The sequence below is a fragment of the Pinus tabuliformis genome, chromosome 8 (genome assembly GCF_031772625.1).
Source record: "Pinus tabuliformis cultivar Carrire ecotype Pingquan chromosome 8, CPIR1, whole genome shotgun sequence".
NCBI lineage: Eukaryota > Viridiplantae > Streptophyta > Pinopsida > Pinales > Pinaceae > Pinus > Pinus tabuliformis.
Window position 1 is genome coordinate 1,921,441,328 of NC_142294.1, and position 22,895 is coordinate 1,921,464,222.

Below are 22,895 nucleotides of genomic sequence, written 5' to 3' on the forward strand. Positions count from 1 at the left end.
TTTATCGCTTCACCCAAATTATTCATACAATTAACAATCTCATCTATACGTAAAAAGTAACTAGCAACACTCTTATCACTATGCATATTAAGAGTTTCATACTGAATTTTGAGAGTTTGAAGCTTAGCACGTTTTACCTGAGAGTCTCCTTTGTAGCTCTGAATGATTTTGTCCCATATCTCTTTGGCTGTCTTGAGTGGCATGACTTTGAAAAATTCTAATTATGAAAGACTTCTAGATAACATATTGATAGCTTTGGCATTGTTTTCATGTAACTTCTTACCTGCAGAATCTGTAGGAATTGCTGCTGGAAATTGATAACCTCCTTCCACAATTTCCCAAACATCGGCTCCAAGTGATTGTAGATAGGCTATAGTTCTTATTTTTCAATATACTAAGTTTCTCCCATTGAATATTGGTTGTCTGATGGATCCCATGCCTTCGTGATTATTCATCTTGAAAGATCTTCCTTCAAGCGATCAAGCTTCTTCTGAAGGACCTGCTCTCATACCAATTGTTGGAAATAATATTGCGGGGGGGGTGAATCAGTATTATCAAATCAATAATTTTTCATTTCCCAAACAGATTTATATACTCTATTTCTATGAAGTGAACTAGTGTGTACATGCTACTGTGATTAGTGAAACCAGCATATACCGAGTGAACTTGTGATTTAGTTAATTTATCATGTGTTGATCTATAACCAGTGCATCAATAAATTATTAAACAGTGTAGTAAAAACATAATAAACCATCTCACATAAGCAACACACATGAACACTAAGATTTAAGGTGGAAACCCAATGTGGGTGAAAACAACCTCCTGCTATCATCTATGTCTTCTTTTAATAATAAGAAAATCTGTTTACAATCTTGTACTGGTGCACACTCATACCAATATGCAGGCACTCATCTGCAGAAGGATACAACCTTCTCTTGTTTTTCAGCTTCTACTGGAAGGGAGCTACAAACACCTAGCTCTTTTACTAGCCAATGTGTTTACTAGTATGTAGGCATGGACCTACATAAGACTATGACCTCTCTCTTCCTCCAGGGACCACGTTTCATAAATTTTCAGACTAGATGCTCCTGGTACACAAAAATACACATGAAGGCCTCGTTTCATCAAATTTTCATAATGGACCTATTAGAAACTTTAAAATTCAAACTGCATCAACCAACAATCAGTTAATCTGAACAATCAAATCATTGTCACCAAAACACTGTGCTGAACCCAAAAACCTGCATCATCATTCATAACCATCTTCAACCTCAAAAATAATGCATCATAATGTATACGTTACTTTATTGAACTCAACCTGCGTGTATACGCTACTTCCTTTAATCAAACCTGCGTATACCTTCAAAACTACTGAAACATAAACCTTCTGAATCAAGTTTGTACCAACCAGAAATATACTGAACATCTATTGTCAATTTACATAACCTTACATAGGCAGTGGCAGAGTTCACCCTTCTCACTTATACAATCAATCAATCAGATATCAAACTCCTTATGCATTCAGTTTTACAATAAGATCTATGGAGACTTCATTGACATGCAACAATAAAACAACAATACTGATCAAATAGATCAGTGATCTCTGAACAACATACTTTTCTTTTGCATACGCTACTTGGAAGAGCTGAACTAGTGTGTATACGCAGCTTCACCAAAGCAAACCAACGTACATATATGCAAATATTAATTCTTAACTTCTTTGCTATTCCGCACTTCAGACAAACCTAGATCATGACATTCAAAGAATAAAATAGGTGTACACAATTAGATCCAGTCCAATCAATATCAGATCATTCAATGATAAGTCATTTCAGGTCTCATGATCCTGATCCAACGTTGAATTCAAGGTGCAAAAAATATTTCAGATCAAATCACCAACATAGCCCCTGCAACATAAAATATACTTTAGATAGAAGTATTCCTTAGAAACCCTTTTCACTTGCACACCTTGGCCTTATTATCTTCTCCTCCTTATATAGTTTTAGGCCTTTCTCAATACCTCAGACCAAAACCACTTAGGACCCGTGGTATTCTTGGGTGGGATAAAATAGTCGTTACTTCGCTCAATATTGTGGGCTAATACCATGGTATTGACCCCTGGTATTTTTTACTCTTTAAATTCCTTGATTTTCCAACCTGCACGCACTTCTCCTCTTGCGGGAGTGTGTGTATGCGTATACGCGCTTTTTGTTTTGTGGACCTGCGTGTGTACATTGTTGTGACTAAGTGATATGCATATACATCTTAAACTGCTTTTCACCATCCTTTACCTTCAACTTCTTCATTCTAATTAGTAGACTTTAGTTCCATCTTCCTGTTCTTCTGTACCAATGCCCTATTACATCTGAATGGATCTGTTACACTGTGGGTTGCCTTTCATCAAAACTTAACTGATCTATGAGTGAGTTGCCATCAAGGACAAAACTTGTATCATAATTCCAACAACGTTCTGTCGCCTTACATGGTGATGGACTCCCATGTTATTCCTATAACGCTTCAAACACCAAAGGATCACGAATGCATGCGAATCATGTTAAGTTTGAGACTTGTAATGCGGTTTTTGCTTACATCGGTATGTGTTATAACACCCTGTGTATAACTTATGAGGTGCGTTTTAGAATTATCCAAGAGAAAAAAATATGTTTCTCCTCTCAGACAAACTATTGCTAATTCGTTCTCCGTCGCTTTGTGTAACCTCGCTCTGATACAAATTTGTTGGAAAGGCGGAGGAGACAAAACATGAATTCACACAAATAATACGAGCTGCGGCTCTTCTATTGATCACACAAAACTTGATGCTTACAATGAACCCATTGAAGGGTATTTAACCCTTTCCAACTAGAAACTTTCCTAAAATATGTTAACACGCAACCACATGCAACTACATACTAAAAGTCATCTATCACTTAACTCGACTTGACTCAACACTCAAACACTCAACCCTCAACACTCAGTTAATTGACTCTCTAAGTTTAGCCAACTCCACATGCAAGAGTAATTATCTTATTTGAATAATAAGATGAGTTGAATATTAATTGGGGAAGAAGTACAAAACAATCCTTATAACATATGGTTTTTCTTCTACATTTGTCAAGTAAATGGAGCCCAATCCAAAGATTGAATTTAAATCACTGGGCTTCACCTTTCTATTACCGCAGAGATCTCTCACCAATTTTGTTTCACACTTCATGCAGTCCGATGAGGTCAAATGATCAAGAATAGAACCACAACTATGCAACTTCTTTTTCCTCGTGTTCTGCGATCAATGAGATAGGTGGATGGCAGGTTTGCGAACAACGCCTTCTAACAACGCTTTTAGAAAATCTCTCTTCACCTCCGCGTTGACAACAACCTCTCACAACAGGTTTCAACACTCGACACCATAAGTATCTATGAATGTAGCCTTTATCTCATGCGCACCAACAAAGCACACCCAACACCAATGACTTCTCCCAAGAATTACAAGCTCCTCCTAGATTCCCACTTTTGACTAGGAATCCTCCAATTCTAATACAACTTCCTGCGAAAAATTGAATGAAAAATTAGCAACGGATCCTTAATAAAAATAACGATTTCCAGGAGCCTTTGATCTCTTGCCAGTTTAAAATCAGCCTTCAAAACTCGTCCACACCGGATGCAGATCTGCGGTCTCCACACATATTTGCAGAATCGGTCAACGTAGCACACTTGCCCTCCAACATATCCACCGTGCAGCAACCACCTTCGACTTTCAATCTCTAACGACATTGTGCCTCTCCAGTCAACTTATGGGAAGAGGGATTTCCCTCACTCACCACACCAGTGGGAAAATCATATAGCAGGCTCTCCTCCGGACACTAAACCACATACCTTTTCACACATAAACCACACTCCTCTTAATACTGCAATCACACGAAATACACAATGCTCTCCAAATGTTGTGTGTACCAAAATCAATCTGAGATCGTATTCTAAATACGCTCTTTGTGGAGCTCTTCAAATAAGTGTGAAGGATGAAACAACTCATCGCTGCAAGACAGTTATGTAGAAAGCAATCTACACAATTCTCAACTTGGTAACTTTCTCCAGAAAACACCTCCTTGTTGAAATGTAATTCCAACTGTAGCACCAAAACCGTCATGGCATGCGATGGGATCGCTATCGCAAATTTCATCCACGCCCTGTTGCCTTTGTTACGCCCTGTCTTTTCTGTCGATTGCGATTCTGCGATGCGATTCGATCGCAAATCGCATATCGCACCCATATGATAGTGCTCCATTTTTCTCTTCCGCCGACGTGACGTTGCGATGCGATCCAAATCGCAAATCGCATATCTCATCTTCTTCAAACTGATCTCAGCCGTCTGATTAGATCAACGGTTGTGTACAAGCCAGAACCATAAATTGCGTGACGTGAAGTGCAATTCTCATTGACCACCAGTTTATCAATACAGTAATTAATGAAATTTTTACTTCGGTTGTTGAAAGTAGATGAAGAATTTATTTCATTTTATTTTTCACGGGAGTATGGGATGTAAAAAACATATATGCTCTGTTTTATGTTGTTGAACATTGAAGTAATTTTCTGTTGTGTTGTTGAAATGTAATGTGCAGCAGCGCGAGCTCATATGAATGAAACTTTTATGCACAACAGTGCAGAGATTGAAATGTAATGTTTCTGTTTGTTGAAGAAAACGAAAGGGAGCACGCAACAGCGTGAATACAATGTTTGTTGTTGTCCGTTGAGAAATGTATGTGAAGCGTAGCTGAGCATGAATTAAAAAGAGGGCAAAATGTAGCAGAGCGTGAATGTCCAGTTTTTGTGAATGTATTGGAATGGGAAAAACTCACAACAGCGAATGTAAGAGGAGTTTTTTCAGCAGGTTGAATGCAAAGAATATGCAGCAGCGTAAAAGGGCGAATGCAAGTTTTTTTTTTTAATGGAATATGCAGCAGCATAAATGTAAGAAATTTTTACACATAGCAATGTAAAATATCAAAACAGAGACAGAGTAATTTTTTTTTTGTGGAGCTGAACTGTTCGTGATGAAATCCCTCTGTTAGAGGAAGAAGTTTGTAATAGCAGTCTTGTTAATAAATACAAAGTTTTTTTGTGCAAATGTGAAACTCTGTTCTTCAGAAAACAATTTTGCTTCCCTGTGTTAAAACAGAGTATTTTCTCTGTTCTGTTCAAATTATTTTCGTTTTGGAATTAAACAGAAAATTCCCAACATGGTATCAGAGCTTGTCCAGGCTCTTTGAAGGTGTCAAAGAAGCCGAAGGAAGGATTTCTTGCTGCAGCAGCTTCTCCAGTAGAGTGAAGACTCAGTTAAAAAATATCCAAGGTATTGCTCAAGTTAGTTTGTGTGTTACTACTGAGGACAGTCAGTTATTTTAACACACAGTCAAGTATTTTGAAGCACAGTTAAGAGTGCAAGAATGGCTAGAGCCCGGTTCCTTCATTCAAAGTTTAACAGCTTGAAGGTCGACATTTAGAACACAAATGGCGAGGTCAAGGAAGAAAGTCTCCAATCCTCCTAAGGATGTGTCTCCCTCTACTACTAAAATAGAAGACAATCAATTTGATGAGGCTCCAAGGCTCAATGGGAACTTTAATATATGGGAAGCAAGAATGAGGACTTTCTTACAGTCTCAAGGGATTGAAATTTGGGAATCAGTGATTGATGATAGCAGGATGGATAGAGAATCCAAGGAGTACAATGCAAAAGCAACAAAGACAATCTTGAATGGGCTACCTGATTCTGTAAAGAAGAATCTAGGAAAACATTCATCAGCAAAGGATATATGGGACAAACTTCATGACCTTCACTCAAAAGGAGCACTGACCATGACCATCAATCAAGAAGGAGATCTTGAACCCATCATAAAAGCTGAAAATGAGAATGATGACATCAAGGTTGAAGCAGACCTAGAAGATGAAAAGAATGAAAAGGACTTTGTAGAAGAACTCCTCGCTCAACTTATGACTTCCATGGAAGAGATTAACAATTTGAAAATGGAAAATGAGGCACTTAAGAAGATAACTCCAGTTGGTAACCAAGATCAAACAAGGAAGAAAGTTGACCTCATCAAGCTTCAAGTACAAGAAATAGATGAAGAGCTTGCCAATCTTACGAAGGAATTTCATCAAAGCAAAAGGAAGCATCATGAAGAAGTCATATCCATGACAAATCAATTGAATAAAACAAAGAAGCAGGAAAATACCTTGTCAAGTCAACTTGAACAAAGGCACAAGAGCGTGAACAAACTTGAAGAAGAGATTGGCCAGTACAAGGTAGAGGTCTCCTCCCTTAAGTCTCAATTACAAGAAGCCAGGAAACAGGCACAAGTAGCTGAGAAGAGAATGGAGAGCATTCAAGAAAAGAATGAAGAAATATTCAAAATGAAGTCAGATATCATCTCTCTTAAAATAGTAGCAGTTGAAGCTACTCGTAGCAAGGAAGAAACTAAGGAACAACTTGCAAAGAAGAATAATGAGTGTGAAAGATTGGAAGAAGAGATTGTCCTCCTCAGAAAAAAGGTTGAAGGGATGAACAAAATCTTGAAGAGCTCTCAAGTCTTGGATGACATGCTTAGCTCTCACAGATGTCCATATGATAAATTAGGACTCGGGTATGCAGGTGAACCCTCAAACAAGAATGAAAATGCTTTAAGCAAAAGAGATGTGAAGAAGCCAGAAAGAAATTGTGATGCTCCTAGTTCCAGCAAAGGCAAGGAGAAAAATCAAGGCTACAATAGAAGAAATCCTATTCCAAGAAGAAATCTTGCTCCAAGTAGAAAACCAGCTCCAAAAAGAAATGTAGATGATGTCAAAGAGGCAAGAGGCAATGGTTATCATCAAAGGATCTCAAGGCAGAAAGGCTTCAGAAGTACATCAAGGAAACCTCCATCTCCCAGGTACCAAAGTTCATTTTTTGGTTATTGTTATTTTTGTTCAAACTTTGGTCATATGGCAAAAGACTGTAAAGCATCTCATAGAGATAGATGTTATAGTCTTCGACAACCTCCAAGAAACAATTTTACAGGAAGAAATCATGAAATCTTATTCATGAACAATGTAGAATGCTTCAAGTGTCATAACATTGGTCATATGGCATGTGATTGTAACTTAACATGGGCTCTTACACAAGCTAGAACCATGCAAAAGAAGAAAGTTACACAAGTATGGAGAAGGAAGGAAATATAGTCTGAAAGTCCCTTGAGCTCTCCAGCCAATCTAAGTTTTTTTTTAGAAGACTCTGCCAAAAGGAGACGATGCATACAGTTAGGGGGAGCCTGTAATTCTTGATCATTATCGCTGAAGCTATTAGTGAACGGGTCCTTATGAAATCCTTGCTGAACTATATTAACAGTCATTCTTTGATGACGATCATGTTTTAGGAGCCATTTCATGGGCTTCTAAAAAGCAGCCTATTGTAGCATTGTCTACAGCAGAGGCAAAATATGTGGCAGCATGTCAAGCAATTTGGATGAGAAGGATGTTAAGGAATTTATGCCAAGAGCAAGCAAAAGGAACTGTGATTTTTTGTGACAATAGCTCAGCTATCGCATTATCTAAGAATGTTGTGTTTCATAAGAGAACGAAACACATTGACACAAAGTTTCACTGCATCAGGGAATTGGTAAACAATGGTGAAGTTGTTCTACAACACTGCAGAACTCAGGAGTAGGTCGCAGACATTTTGACCAAACCATTGGGACAGAAAAGTGTTGAGTTTTTGAGGAAATGTCTGGGTATGAATGATAACCCAGCAGTTGAAATTAAAGGGGAGTGTTGAATGTAATTCCAACTGCAGCGCCAAAACCGTCATGGGATGCGATGCGATCGCTATCGCAAATCGCATCCACGCCATGTTGCCTTCGTTACGCCCTGTGTTTTCTACCGATTGCGATTCTGCGATGCGATCCGATCGCAAATCGCATATCGCACCCATATGATAGTGTTCCATTTTTCTCTTCCGCCAATGCGACGTTGCGATGCGATCCAAATCGCAAATCACATATCTCATCTTCTTCAAACTGATCTCAGCCGTCCGATTAGATCAACGGTTGTGTACAAGCCAGAACCATAAATTGCGTGACGTGAAGTGCAATTCTCGTTGACCGCTAGTTTATCAGTACAATAATTAATGAAATTTTTACTCCGATTGTTGAAAGTAGATGAAGAATTTATTTCATTTTATTTTTTACGGGAGTATGGGATGTAAAAAACATATATGCTATGTTTTATGTTGTTGAACATTGAAGTAGTTTTCTATTATGTTGTTGAAATGTAATGCGTAGCAGCACGAGCTCATATGAATGAAACTTTTATGCACAGCAGTGCAGAGATTGAAATGTAATGTTTTTGTTTGTTGAAGAAAACGAAAGGGAGCACGCAGTAGCGTGAATACAATGTTTGTTATTGTCCGTTGAAAAATGTAAGTGAAGCGCAACTGAGCGCGAATGAAAAAGAGGGCAAAATGCAGCAGAGCGTGAATGTCTAGTTTTTGTGAATGTATTGGAATGGGAAAAACTCGCAGCAGCGAATGTAAGAGCAGGTTGAATGCAAAGAATATGCAGCAGCGTAAAATGCGAATGTAAGTTTTTTTTTGTAATGGAATATGCAGCAGGATAAATGTAAGACATTTTTACACACAACAATGTAAAATTTCAAAACAGAAACAGAGTAATTTTTTTTTTGTGGAGCTAAAGCGTTCCTGGTGAAATCCCTCTGTTAGAGCAAGAAGTTTGTAATAGCAGTCTTGTTAATAAATACAAAGTTTTTTTGTGCATATGTGAAACTCTATTCTTCAGAAAACAATTTTGCTTCCTTGTGTTAAGATCCTGTGTTAAAACAAAGCATTTTCTCTGTTCTATTCAAGTTATTTTTGTTTTGGAATTAAACAGAGAATTCCCAACACTCCTCACAACTCAGTCACACCTTTTTCACAAACCTAGAACTAACCTTACACTCATACCAACTAAAATTTAAGAAAGAACCATACATAAAAGAAATGTGCAGCTCCAGGTGAGACCAACTCAATCTAGAGAGTGTTTGCACTCAACACACTTTGTTTTCCATTAGCAAAAAAGATAGTACATATATAAGGTTATACATTATTGAGGAGTTGGAACAACTTCCTCATAAATAGGAGCTGCATCCTAAATAAATCTCGCAATCTCAACAAACATCTAATAATACATTCTAAAATAGTCTCAATTTCTCCATTAATTCCAAGTACCTCTAAATATAAAAATTAACTGGACATAGCTTGGGAGCTTCTCTTCAAGCCTTAGCTTCATATGATGTTAAAATAATCCTTAAAGAAAATGCATCTACACAACTATACCTATTACTGCATTTACATTGCAAGCCCGCAAGTAGGAAATATAATATTCGCCATGCGAATGGAGGATCTCAGAGTGAAGGTGTTGTGGTTGGTAAACAAGGACGATATTGTTCCAAAAGTTCCTGGGCTTGTTTCCTATGAAAACTCATGTGGATGGTTGAGAAAACTATTCGGCTGGATTTCTTCGACATATTTTCATGTCGGTGTGCAAATCATTATGGACAACCACGACAAACGTAACGTTGATTCTGCTTACACAAACAATCTAAAGGTTTATCTTCATCTGATTGATGGTTATGTCCGAAAGGGTGAACCTTTCAAATATTCTGGTAGAAACACTCCCACAAACATCAAATTAACGTAGACAACAAGTAGAACTACAGATGATGGATGAAGCACCTTGACACCTGTAAACTACGAGGATGGATGAATGACTTAGATTGTTTTTGTACTCTCTTATTTTATTTTATCAACGTTCTCATTGTAAGAAGATTAAATCATTAGATAACCTATTTAGTGACTCAATGAGAATCAACCGCTTTTGTATCATTCAAATAACCTGTATAAATAAAAATAAAAATGATACAATTAATTTTAAAAATCGTTTAAGTTGGATTCCCTAAATTTGATTTTGGCACCCATCATATATTTCAATCCTCAAAGTACTCCATTCTAGGAGTTTGGTACCCAGCGTATCAAACTAAAATTTGTAAGTACTTTTTTTTCCATTCAAATAAAAACCCATGACAATGGGCACTACCGTCAAAATGCATTGGGAAATAGGCAGTGAGACCTACACTACACAACTTAACCCTTCTCTCAGGATTTGAGAACCTGTTACAATGGATATAATCATTGTGATTGTCATTCATATTTCCCATGAATATCACACCAACACTTCGTCTCATATTCAAAAGCATTCATGAATAATCATAAAAATATTCAACCAGCTATGCATTGCATTTAAGATGTCATATTGTATTAAGAAAATGAGCACATATCTTTGTCAACATAACAGAAACCAAAGGCATACAAATGTAATGCATAAATTCAAGGGAAAGAGAGGTTAAAATAAAAGAACTGTAATACCAATCCAATGGTCGCCCAAACCAGCCGGAACAATGGTTCTTTTGAGGATAATAATAATCAACTTCCACAAAACCACCCCACACCCCACATTTGTTTCAGGTTTAAATACAAAATTGATTAGCTAAGGACATCAAATTCAAATCCTCGGATCATATCAATGGATATCCTGTCAGAGAGAAACAGTGACTTTAATTCCTCGCTTTAATCATCAATCTTGCAATCATTGGACAAACCAGTAAACCTTATTCTAGAACATGTAGCAGTCAATGCCTTGTTCTTCAGAAAGGCCAAAAAAACCAATGGTTTCCTTTTGAATCCGTCATATGAAGCATATTCACAGAATATCAAACATTTTTTTGATTAAAAGGTCAATGTGGGTTCATCCACATGAGGTTGAAATAGAAAGCATTTAGCTAACAAAACTAAAGTTATTAAATTTGAACTCGACTTAATAATATTTAAAATCCAATTTGGAAACACCACTTGCCATACCATTTCGTTGACATGGGAATTTAAATGTGTATTAGAAATAAGATGGAAAATGTTTGCACGCACCCAAAAATTAAACATTTAAAATCCAATATGGAAACACCACGAATTGAGAGGAAAGGGAGGGTTGGAAGAAGTTTCTCTAGTGGAAGAAAATAAAGGCATTTCAGATGCAGCCAAGAAGCAATTGAGAGGAAAAGGAGGGTTGCTCACGTTGCCTCCATTTCCTTCCAACATTTGAACAACCCTCCAGTCATGCCTATCAAGGAACCAAGAGCCGGAGCGCGGGAGAGCCGAGCGTCACAGGGAGAGTTAGCCACCTTGCAGTCATGTCTATCAAGGAACCAATAACTGACAGGCTTAATCTTTGATCTCAGCTGTCTTGCAATTGGTTTGTGTTTTGCCCTGGAACCATCCATATCGCTCGCAAAAGTTGTGCTGCTCCAACAACCAACCGGGGACGAGCCAGCCTTATTCACTTTTGCATGGCCTTCGATTCTGTTTCATTGCCACGTTCTCCCTTCCTGCATGAAACATCCTTTGTGGCAATCCTGATTTTTCTCTTGCATGCATGGGGACGCCTGGAGGGTAAATCACGCCATCTCGAAGCTTCCCTCACTCCTTTTTAAGTTGCCCCCTGCAGTCTTCGACAGGTTTTCGGCCTTCTGGCCTCGCAGCCTTGGGGGCCTTCTGTATTCCTGGTTTTGATCGTGAAGGCATCCTGCATCTTAATCTTTCTTTGTGTGGATTGTGGTGGTTTCGTTTAAGGTCTCAGGCGCTCTCTCCCGCGGCTCTCGGTGAAGTTTTCATAGGTCAGTTTCTTTCCCTATCCTATCTCTGTGTTGCTTTTCTTGTTTTCATGGTAAAGCTGTTTAAAGGACTCAGTTATAGCTGTAGGAAGATATAATTTCTGCCCTGTAAGTAGACAGTTATGGCTTAGCAATGTGGATTAAAATGGCTATGTTCTTCTGAATGCTGGCCTGAATTCCGTCGCTTCCAAAAATGCTGAAGTCCTTACTATTTAAATTAAAGAATTCTATAGTCATTTACAGTTCGTGTTCAGATTTTCGGGTTAGAATTGGCAAATGGTGGTGCATTTTTCAGTTGTACTTTTGTTGCATGGACTGTCAGGACTATTCAAATTCTTAGCCTTCTCCTCAAAATATTGTTGCTTTCACTCTGTTCCTGTAAGGGTGAAGCCGGAATAACCAAATAATTTTCGGGACCTTTTTTCCAGCGATCTGTCAAAGGGGATTTTCAAAATTTCCTGGAGTAAATGGCTCTGTCCTAATCCACCGTGTCTTCTGTACTTAATAGTGCTCTCTTTCACCCGTTACAACTTTAGAAATCTTTGTGTTCCATTTCTGGTCAAATTGACGGTGGGGAAATCGTCCTTATCTGGCATCTCTATATGTGAGATTTAGAGCTCGGGTCTTATCGCCTTCATTTTCCCTTTCTGGAGCGTTCCATTTCTCGGATCCCGAGGGCTCTCTTCGCTGACATTCTTATCTCTCCTTATCTAGTAGAGTCTTTTAGTCAGGATAGGATCTACGGATCGGATATTTCCTGTACTGTCTTTCTTAATTCTCCTCATCTAGCAGTTACTCCATCCGGGGTTTTTGTTCAGAAAGGGATCTTCGGATTGGATATTTCCGGTACAGTCTCAGCATGTCTTTATGATCTCTAGGTGTCTTCTGCCTATATAGCGATCTGTCCTCCATCTCAATGGCAGGTGGGTCCGACTCATCTGCCACGCAAGCAATGATTCAAGCCACTATTGAGGTTGAGGAAGCTCATGTGAAATCAAGGAAGTGTACAGGTTGGCAAGCCACGGTGGAAGATATGATTGTCAAGCCCGCATGGCATGGAAAGAATGGTCCTCCTCCCGCGATGCCTGTTTCTGCCTTCTCGACAAAAGGAAGGACAGTTCTAGAGATGGGCGGTCATATGACCAGGCTTTTCACTTCAACAAATCCAGGATCCCGGTGAAAACTGTCTCTCCCCCAAAGGCAATTTCTTTAGAAAGCGCCATTCTAACGGAACGCATAGACAGTCTGCAAAAACTGGCTTTGATCGGGAAATGGCAATTCCCTGAAATGGGTGAAGCGGACATGAGGCAATGGTTGGCAGACAAATGGAGTCCCCTGATTGGATATACTCCTGTCATTTCCCACCTAATGAAGGAATGGTACTCTTTCCACTTCCTAAAAGCTTCCGACTTAGAGACTGTTCTTATAAAACCTTGGGTCTTTGGCAGAAGTTTCTTGTCCCTGTTTAGGTGGTATATTGGTTTTGATCCATTAAAGAACACTCCGTCTAACAGTCTGATTTGGGTGAAACTTCCGAATTTTCCTTTGGAAATGTGGTCGACTGAAACTCTCACAGAGATAGGGAACTCCATTGGCAAGTTTATTTATGTAGACCCCTGGTGCAGAGGAGAGAAAGACAAGAGAATCGCGTGGATCCTTATAGAGAAGCCTTACAAAGGAGGTTATCCGGACCACATCGAGATAGCATGGGATAGTTTCAAAATCAAACAAAGGTTAGACTTCTGGGGTATTCCATTTAGGTGCTCCTTGTGCCATAAAACAGGACACCTGATTAAAAATTGCAGTCATCGTTTCACCCGCAGGCACAAGAGAAATTTTTGTAAATTTGGTAGGAGGTCTGATTCATCTTTTTCAGAACGTACTTCTGATACTTTAAGTCTTCCGGAGGATCCTCATAAGATAAATCGGGGTCCAGAGGCTCCCGACCTAAAGATGTCTCAAAATCTTTCTCCCCAAGAACCCCTTCTCGAGTCGGACCTCCGCTGCTCTTTTCAATCTTCTCATGGCCGTCCTGATGCTATCAAATCGTCTCCTTTTGGATGCATTTCCATTCCTGAGCCCTTGGAGGAAAAAATCGTTCCCTCTCCTCCCTCTATGAACCAAATGGATTTTCTGGTCGGTTCTCATCCCATCCAGATTTCATCTTTATCTCCAACTCCTATTAAATCCCATACTCTTGATTCAAAAGGAAAAGAACCTCTTCTCACGCCTACTCCTTTCAACTCGCCTGCAGGGTCCCCGGTTAATAAATTTGATAGCGATATTGATCTCTTATTCGATAGAAAATCACTGGAACTGGAGCCATTGACTATTCATAAACCTAGAAGTTTGACCTACCCTTTCATTAGCCCTAATTCAGCAAAGAATATAACGGTCAGGAAGAAACACAAAGGAGGTAGCCGACACTTTAGAGGAAGATCGATAGCTTCTGAGCATGGAGTGAGAAATCTATCTCTTGTGGATGTACCAATTCTGGATTCGTCTGAGATTCAGCCTCTTAGAGCAAGTATGGCTGGCGAGTCATCCAAATGACTTTTATTGTCTCAATGAATATCAGGGGCTTGGGCGCATCCCCTAAATTCCTTGCGCTAAAAGAAATCTTCTACTCGGCTCATCCTAAAATCATCCTTATTCAGGAAACCATGCACCCCAGCAAGGTATCTATAGCATTCTTTAGGAGAATGTTCCCTTCTTGGTTTATGGTTGCCACTGAGGCAAATGGCCAATCAGGAGGCCTAGCGGTCTTGTGGGATCCCGCTTGGATAAAGGCAAAGGCATTCAGATGCTGTGCGGGAATTTTAATTTCAGCCTCTGTCAGGGGTCATGCCTTAGTCATCAACATTCTTAATGTCTACGCTCCTTATAAGAATAGACTCTCCTTTTGGGAAGGGTTGTTTGCCTCGGAAATTCTTGATATTGACTCGCTGATGATAGCAGGAGATTTAAATGTGACTCTAAGCTCTGATGAATGCTGGGGTAAATGCAGGTCAAAAGACCCTCTGGCAGACAGGCTCAGGAAGGAATTTTTGAACAGGAACCTGGTGGATATTGTGCCCAATAAAATGAAGCCTACTTGGGATAACAGCAGGACTGGGCAGGCTTATATAGCCAAGAGGATTGATCGTTTCATTATTCATGCAAGCATCATTGGAAAACTGGGAACGCCAATTTCGTCTATAGGAAACAACTTCACTTTCGACCATAGACCTATTTACCTCAAATGGCGTGGTAAGGATTACAGGCTCAGCTATTCATTTAAATTCAATAGAATCCACTTAGAAGATCTATCATTTAATGAAGTCATCTCAAACAAATGGAAGGAATTACTGCAATCTGAAATGGCTCCTTTCATGACATTTCGGGAAAAGATTGCAAGCCTGAGGACTGTGGCAAAGGACTGGCAAATTTGAAAGAAAAGGAAGGATAAACAAGAACTGAATGACATCCAAAAGGAGTTGGATACCCTATTAAATACAGCAGATCCGAATATTCTATCTCTTGGCCTCAAAGGCCTAATAAGAAATTTGGAGAAAAGAAAACAATTGCTTTTGCAAAAGGAGGAGTCTACATGGAGGCTTAAGAGCAGAGCCATCTGGCTCAAGGAGGGAGATAGGAACACGAGATTTTTTCACAATTTTGCAAATGCTAGAAGAGAGAAAAGTTCTATTTGGAGGATCAGAAATGATAAGGGAGCCTTTCTCTACTCTCAGCACGATATCTCGATAGAAGCAACGAGATTTTTTAAGAATCAATACAGAAGAAACGAGGTTAACATCCAAGATACTCTCTGGGGAATCGAACTGGTTCCGGAAATGTTTGATGAGGCAGCAAATGAAAGTTTCCTTAAGCCGATTTCTGAAGAGGAACTTCTAAGTGTTATTAAAGCTTTCAAAAGGGATAAAAGTCTTGGGCCGGATGGATGGCCCATCGAATTTTTCTCTCACTTCTATGACCTTTTTAAAGAGGATTTGCTGCGGATGGTGGAGGCTTCCCGGATGTCAGGAAGTATTCATAGTGCTATTTCTTCTACTCTGATAGCTCTAATTCCTAAAAAGGCAAGGTCAGACTCATTTCAAGATTTTAGGCCTATATCGCTCTGCAATATCATGTTTAAAATTATTTCAAAAATCATAGCTGAGAGGCTGAAGCCCACTCTGAATTCCTTCATCTCAAGGGACCAACATGCGTTCTTAAAAGGCCGTATCATTTTGGATGCAGTAGCCATGACTCAGGAAAGTTTGTTCTCAATGTTGTCAAACAAAATGGATGCGGCTATTCTTAAGATAGATCTGCAAAAAGCCTACGATTGCGTAGACTGGGGCTTCTTAAGAATTCTGTTGGAAAAAATTGGGCTGAAATCACAGGGCATCAACTGGGTAATGTCATGTGTCGAGAATGTCAGATATTCAGTTATCATAAATGCAATACCCTCGTCTTTCTTCTTAGCGGAGAGAGGTCTTTGCCAAGGTTGTCCCCTCTCCCCTTTGCTTTTTATCCTGGTAATGAACTCTCTCAGCCTACAGATTAACAAGGCTATTGAGGAAAAGAGATGCCGCCCGGTCAAGATATGCAAGAACATTTCCTTATCTCACAACCTCTTCGTTGATGATGTCCTCATTTTTGCTATGCTCTGTAGAGCTTCCTGGTCTTGCCTAAATGAAATCCTTGAAAAATTTCAGAAAGCAATTGGTCTGGTTATTAATAAGGCTAAATCTTCTTTGTTTCACAATGACACAAACATGGAAATCATTTTATGGATTTTTGAGTTGATGGGCATTGCTTCGATTTTGATCAAGGAAGGGATTAAATATTTGGGATTCAACTTAAAGGCTAAGGGCAATTCCAAAGGGGACTGGCAATGGTTATTGGACAGATTCTATAAAAAGATATCAGGCTGGGAGTTTAAGTTTCTTTCTTTAGCTGGCAGGTTCATTTTAGTGCAGGCAGTCCTATCTCAACTGGCAGTCTATTGGGCTCATATATTCTTTCTCCCTGCTAGTATCATTAACAAAATGACCAGCCTTGCGGCCAATTTCCTCTGGGGAGGCCAATCAATTCAGAGCAAGATTCACTTAGTTAAGATGGCTTCAATTTCAAAACCTAGGAAGGCTGGTGGTTGGGGCCTTTTAGACATGCGCTCTTTTGGAAATGCGCTCCTTTGTAAGTCTCTTTACAGAGGCATTTTTGGAGATGGACCATGGAGCAAGGTTATAAGGATGAAATACTTGAAAGGCAGGAACCTAGAATACTGGTACAGAAGAAGATCCATTGGTGTAAGAAAGGGTTCGACAATTTGGCTAAGTCTCAGGAAAGTTCACCTTTTCTTCTTGGAAAATCTAAGATGGAACCTATTCTCGGGATCCAGCATGCTAATTGGCTTTGACTCTATTTTAAATGGACATGATTTCTCTTTTCCTCCTCCGTTGGTATGCTTCCTTCATAGAACGGGATGCTTTTCTTGGGACAAATTGATCAAATCATGGTCAGACTCTATCCCAGTATGGAAGGATGGGGAGGACCTGAACCTGCCGCAAACGTTGCTCCCACTCTGGATCTCTGTAAAAGAGCGGCTTAACAGTCTGGGGATTTTTCGATCGGGATCCAGGGATCTTTTGATCTGGTCTCTTCCAAAAGCTAAACTGCCAGTGCGTGTAAAGGATATTTATGCAACAATGATCTCTGTCCATGCTCCAAGTTCTGGTTTGCTTTTCCCTCCTTGCCTCTGGAAGGCAGGATGTCCTCTTAAAATGATTATTTTTTCATGGTTGGTATTCAGAAACAGGAATCTAACATGGGAAGTCCTCCAAAGGAAAAACTGGCAGGGCCCAAGCAGATGTGTCATGTGCCATAACGCAGAGGAATCGAACCTGCATATGTTTTTCCAATGTGCCTCGTCTCTCCATATCTGGTATGATCTATCTTTGTCTTTTGGTTTTCATTACCTTATCTTTCCTTCTGTACAGGATGGTTTTAAATGGTGGAGCGAGCAAAGTCTATCCTGGAGATCTTTGTTTATCATAACCTGTTGCTTTTTGTGGAAATGGAGAAACGCTCAAATCTTTTAAGAATCAAAGGAGCCTCTCAATTCAATCCTACAACGCATTATGGTATGATACGACTCTTTTCAATGAGGCGATGTACAGTCAAAAAAAGTTTGTAAAAAGATGCAGGATATCTATCCCTTTCATGCTCCTGCTGCTTTCTTTGATGGAGCTGAATGAAACAATAGCTGCGGTTGCGGAGTCTTCATTGTAATAGATGACAGCCTACAATATTCACTATCTTGGCACAGGGGATACAGCTCTAACACTTTGGCCAAGGCTCGGGCACTCTCAGGGATGCTCGCCTTTTGTGTCTTTTTAGGCATCCAGTTTATTTCAATCTTTGGTGACTCGAAATCGCTCATTGATCATGTAAATGGAATGGGCCTCATTAACAGTCCTCACCTCCTTGGATGGCTAGGCCGAATCATGTTTTTTCAGAGCTCAATGAACCAGATATCTTTTCAGCATATCCCCCGTTCCAGGAACGTCCAGGCTTATCTCCTCTCTAAGGATGGTCTTGGCATGCCGCCAGGTCTATGCTCTTTATCAGTCATGCATGATGGAATCTCCTTTCTTATTCAGGATTTCAGTATCAACGGAATGTGACTCCTCTCCATAGTAAGGCAAGCGAGTTCTCTGAGCTTCAGTTCTATACGAATGTGACTTATCAAGTTTTCCTTAGTGTCTTTTTACTTCTGCTGCTGAATGTACTGAATCTAATCTGTTAAGAAGATATGGGTAAGGTTTTGCTTCAGGGTTCCGTGAATTGGATAAATCTGTTCCACTATATAGTACCTGGTTTTGGGCATCTCATAGCCCCCAAAAAAATGTAATGTATTGCAGATCTTTATATTTCCTTAATATAAATCCATGATGTTTTTTTTCTCTGAAAAAAAAAAAATGGAAACACCACTTGTCATACTATTCCGTTGACAGGGATTTTAAATGTGTATCAGAAATAAAATAGAAAATGCTTGCATCCACCAAAGAAGAAGCGGTTGAAATAAATTTGAAAATACTTACGAGGCATTACTATCTATATCAAATTATTAAATATGTGTTAATTTCTTCCCGTGTGTAATTCGAATGGACGGATTAATCTGCCAAATGGATTAACTTTGCGGATTAAACCCCAAATTTCCAAATTCTCTCGGCCAATTCGATCATGAACAACATACCACCAATAGAGAAATATTATTATTTTAGAGGAGAAGCAGATATAAACCCTTGTGAAGGGAAGAAAGTCTATACTTTGGCATAAAACTGATAGAAGGTTGGTATAATTGTGTATGAATGAATTATGAAAATTTAAATATAAAAGTTAAAAAAAATAAAATTTTTAATAAAATTACTTATACTTGTTATGCTTGTAATGACTTATATTATGGTGGTTAACATGGTAGGATAATTTGTGGGAGGAATAAATTTTTCATATCATATATGATTGACATAATTCTTTCACGAATGGAAAGCTTGGTAGCGTGTTTGTTTTGGGTACAAAATGTTGCAGGTTCAAATCCTGTCATCCCTACCTTTCCCTTCTTTTCTACGGAAAGAAAGGAATGAAAGATCATTTGATATTTATTCGACGGGAACATCAAATAATTGAATCGTATCAGATGTGAATTCTTTCACCAACGGAAAGATATTTAAGAGTAGAATACCATTAGAGCACCCCAATTCTCCAAATTAAGGCTCACATTAAAATAATTCAGCTAGTTGATTCTTATAAGTACTTCTACTTTGAAAGCATTGAGATAGATGATAAATAATATAATGATCCAATCCAAATTAGGAATTCATGAATATATACATGTTACAACTCGATGTATTGTTGTTTTCTTGTGAGAAAGAGCTTGACATGATAGTCATGTTGATTTATAGTAGCATCAGATGTGCTCTAAGTCTCAAATTTTGCAGGGAGGATTGAGTACATGTATTCCAAATAACCCAAAAAGCGTTTTGGGAAATTTCACTCAGAAACAATTTTATTAACATAATTAATCATTTTTAATGGGTCACTAAGTTTAAACTTAGGCAATTCAAATAATTAATGGCTATTAATCTAACTATGGGTGTAACTTCTAGAAGAAGATGAGGATAAAAAAGAAATGATCGTATCCATTGATTATATTCTAACTTGGGCCGTTGAATGTCAACACGGATATTATTTAAGGAAGGTTGAGGGTCATTTAGAAGACACACAAAGAGTTGATCAGTCAGATCGAATTGTTGAAGCTAGAGGCAGTGCAATGATTTGTAGTGATCAAGCAAAGAGGGGTAGAGGGAGTTTTAGCTGGGGGATCTTCTGTGGAGCCAATAATACTTAACGGAGAGGCAGAGAGACACAAAGGAGGCAGTATAGAGGCTAGAGAGGGTGACGCAGAGCCAGGAGGGGCTCACGCAGGCGCCACACAGAGCATTGCATAGCAATCACGCAGAAGTCTGAATTTGCTGAGGAGGCTGACATTTCTCACGCAGGAGGGCTAGAATCATCTCTAGAAGGAAAATTGATTCCCAGTAGAGGCGACACAGTTCATTAGAGGTTGACGTGGGCCCATGTAGGGGCAACATAGAAGTAGTTGGGGAACTCATTGGATCAGCTCCCAGATCAACCAAGATTTGCTGTGTAGAGTGAGGTAATCTCACTAATTTATTCTACTGAGTGATATTCTCTATACTGGATTTCCAGAAAGGCATATAGAAGTTGTATTTAGAAATAATTTTAGCTTAATAACAAAAACCCTCAGATCTAGTGCATAGGTTTTCTCACATTGGGTTTTTTCGGGGACGTTTGTCCAAAAGCTATTGTGTCATTTGTGTTGTATATTTATTTATTATTCATATTCTTGTTTCGACATATTATTTAATTCGTGTAGGCTACAGTGTATGTATTTCGATGTTTTCCATAGGAAACTGCAAATAACTTGTTCACGTAAATCTAACAAGTAGGAGAAATATCATAATTTGTTGTAGTAGGGATTCCAGTTTAAGGATTTTTCACATGGTATCAGAGCAATGCAAGTGGAGCAAGAAGAACAGTGCCAGAGAACCCAACATTGAGCAGAAAAGGAGATCGAAATAGCCATATGAGGCAGCAGTTCGAATTTCCAAAGGGTTTGTGCAGTCTAGGCTAGGAGGGCTCAATGTCAAGGCAGTCTTTCTTTGAGTGATTCGATAGAGAGGAAGGGCTTCTAGATCAAAGGATGAGATGGTGGGACGCAGTTTTTTTGCAGGTCGTTCTGCTGGGCAGAAAGATGTCATAGGAGAGAAGAGAAGCACAATGAGGGAATTTTTCCTCAGTAGACTTCCTGCCAAGAAGTATGTTTTCTTATTGTCCGAGCAACAGCAGTAAGAAGCATAGAGGAACAGTTTGACACTTTCATGGTGGAGATGACAACAAGTGGGCTGAGAGATCAAGACAGGTTGGATGGGGCATCCGACTACATCATCTGGAAAGCAAGAATGTCATTCCTTCTAGATGAAAACTGTCACGCCCCTACACCTGCAGTAGTCTTTCAATCGCTTATAGCGAGGTGTGGCACTACCAACCGTTTTCTTTTCACCAATACTTACGATTGTAGAATACACCTAACATTCCATACTTAGTTTATTTCTTGTTACCAAGTATTATTAATGTTCCTTTATACAAGTGAAAGCCCATAACATTCACATAAACAACATTATACAAGAGAAATGTACAACAGTATAAAGGGAGGGAAAACTCCCTGCAATATGAGTCTGCCCGAATCAATATATATAATCCTCTTTTACAAGTACAAGTTAAATCTTGGGAAACCCCAAATTTACACTTAGCCAAGTTTCAACTTCAGCAAACTCGATTGCCCAGCTCTTCGGCACTTCTGCACGGTTGCCGCACGACTCACTAACCCTTCGTTCACCTCGTCGCATGATCGTGTTTTTTGCGCAAATTGGGCCGACCTCATCATAACCAAGTCGCCACACACAGGCACCTCCGCACGAGTTACACCTTCGTTCACAATCTCAACACTTCACCATTTCCACCGTTTCATCGTGCATGGCGCGCCCTCACCCATCCGCACAACCTCACCGTGTCGACCAACTCACCTTCGTGCACAACGCGCCCTACCCGAGTCACCCGTTCAACACCTCGGTTCATTCATTCAGCAGACGCCCTACTCGGGTCGCCCATCGTGCATGTCTGCACGGACGCTTTCACCGGTTGCCTGTCGTGCACGCCTACTTGGACGCCCTCACCGGTCACCCGCACACCTCAACTGATAACTAGAACCCGTGCGATATTACTGTGTCTGCCTACCCAAGAGTGGGCGCATTATGATTTGCGCCTTTTCCTACGACCTGCTCCACCCTTCGCACCTTTCCCTCACTATCATATACTTCTCACTCGCACTACCCCATGAATGGTCGAGTTTGAATGATGAACTTTCGCTCCAAACTTATTGCATATATATAAGGTGCGTTGGGCAAGTATTGGCTGCCCAACCGACTTGCCAACTCCCTATACCTCCATTTCAAAACGCCCTCCAACCATATTGGCCTTCGTTCTAATGCGTTGTAAGTATAGGTCGGCCGTGGGTGTGTCCAAATGCTCCCCACACCATATAAACTCCTTGCTCTCCTTTACTTCGTGCGCATTATCACCTAAGTCCATCGCACTTTAAGTCTGAGCTCGCACTTTGTTCATTCAAGCCACTTGTTCTCCAACAAGTCTTCGCACTTCATGCCCGTGGGCGTGCCAAGTACCAAAGGTCCTTACATCCTCCCCCACTTAAAATCATTGTCGTCCTCGACAATATCTCATCCCAGCAACCATTTGTCACCAAGATCACCATACCAAGGTATACACCCCATCGGTATGTCATACACCGGAAATCATTTCAATCCATGATCATCAACCACCCTGTCACAATCTCCACATGCTGCTCCCCATTGTGGAAGGCTAGCCCCTCCATCTCAAGCTACATGCTTCTTGCAACATATCATGTCGACCTCATCATGTGTCGTCCTCGTGTGAACTGCTGCCATGATACTCCAACACAATGCTAACACATCTTTGTACACTGACGCCCCCCATGTCTGAACTAGTTG

At 39.8% G+C, this 22,895-nt stretch overlaps 1 protein-coding gene across 1 annotated transcript; it reads left to right on the plus strand.

The window, feature by feature from the left end:
* Positions 1-14,402: 14,402 nt before the first annotated feature.
* LOC149244189 (uncharacterized) lies at positions 14,403-15,170 on the plus strand. Its single transcript, XM_089371463.1, has one exon. It carries the CDS (start codon positions 14,403-14,405, stop codon positions 15,168-15,170), a length of 768 nt encoding a protein of 255 aa, XP_089227589.1.
* The last annotated feature ends 7,725 nt before the right edge of the window (positions 15,171-22,895 follow it).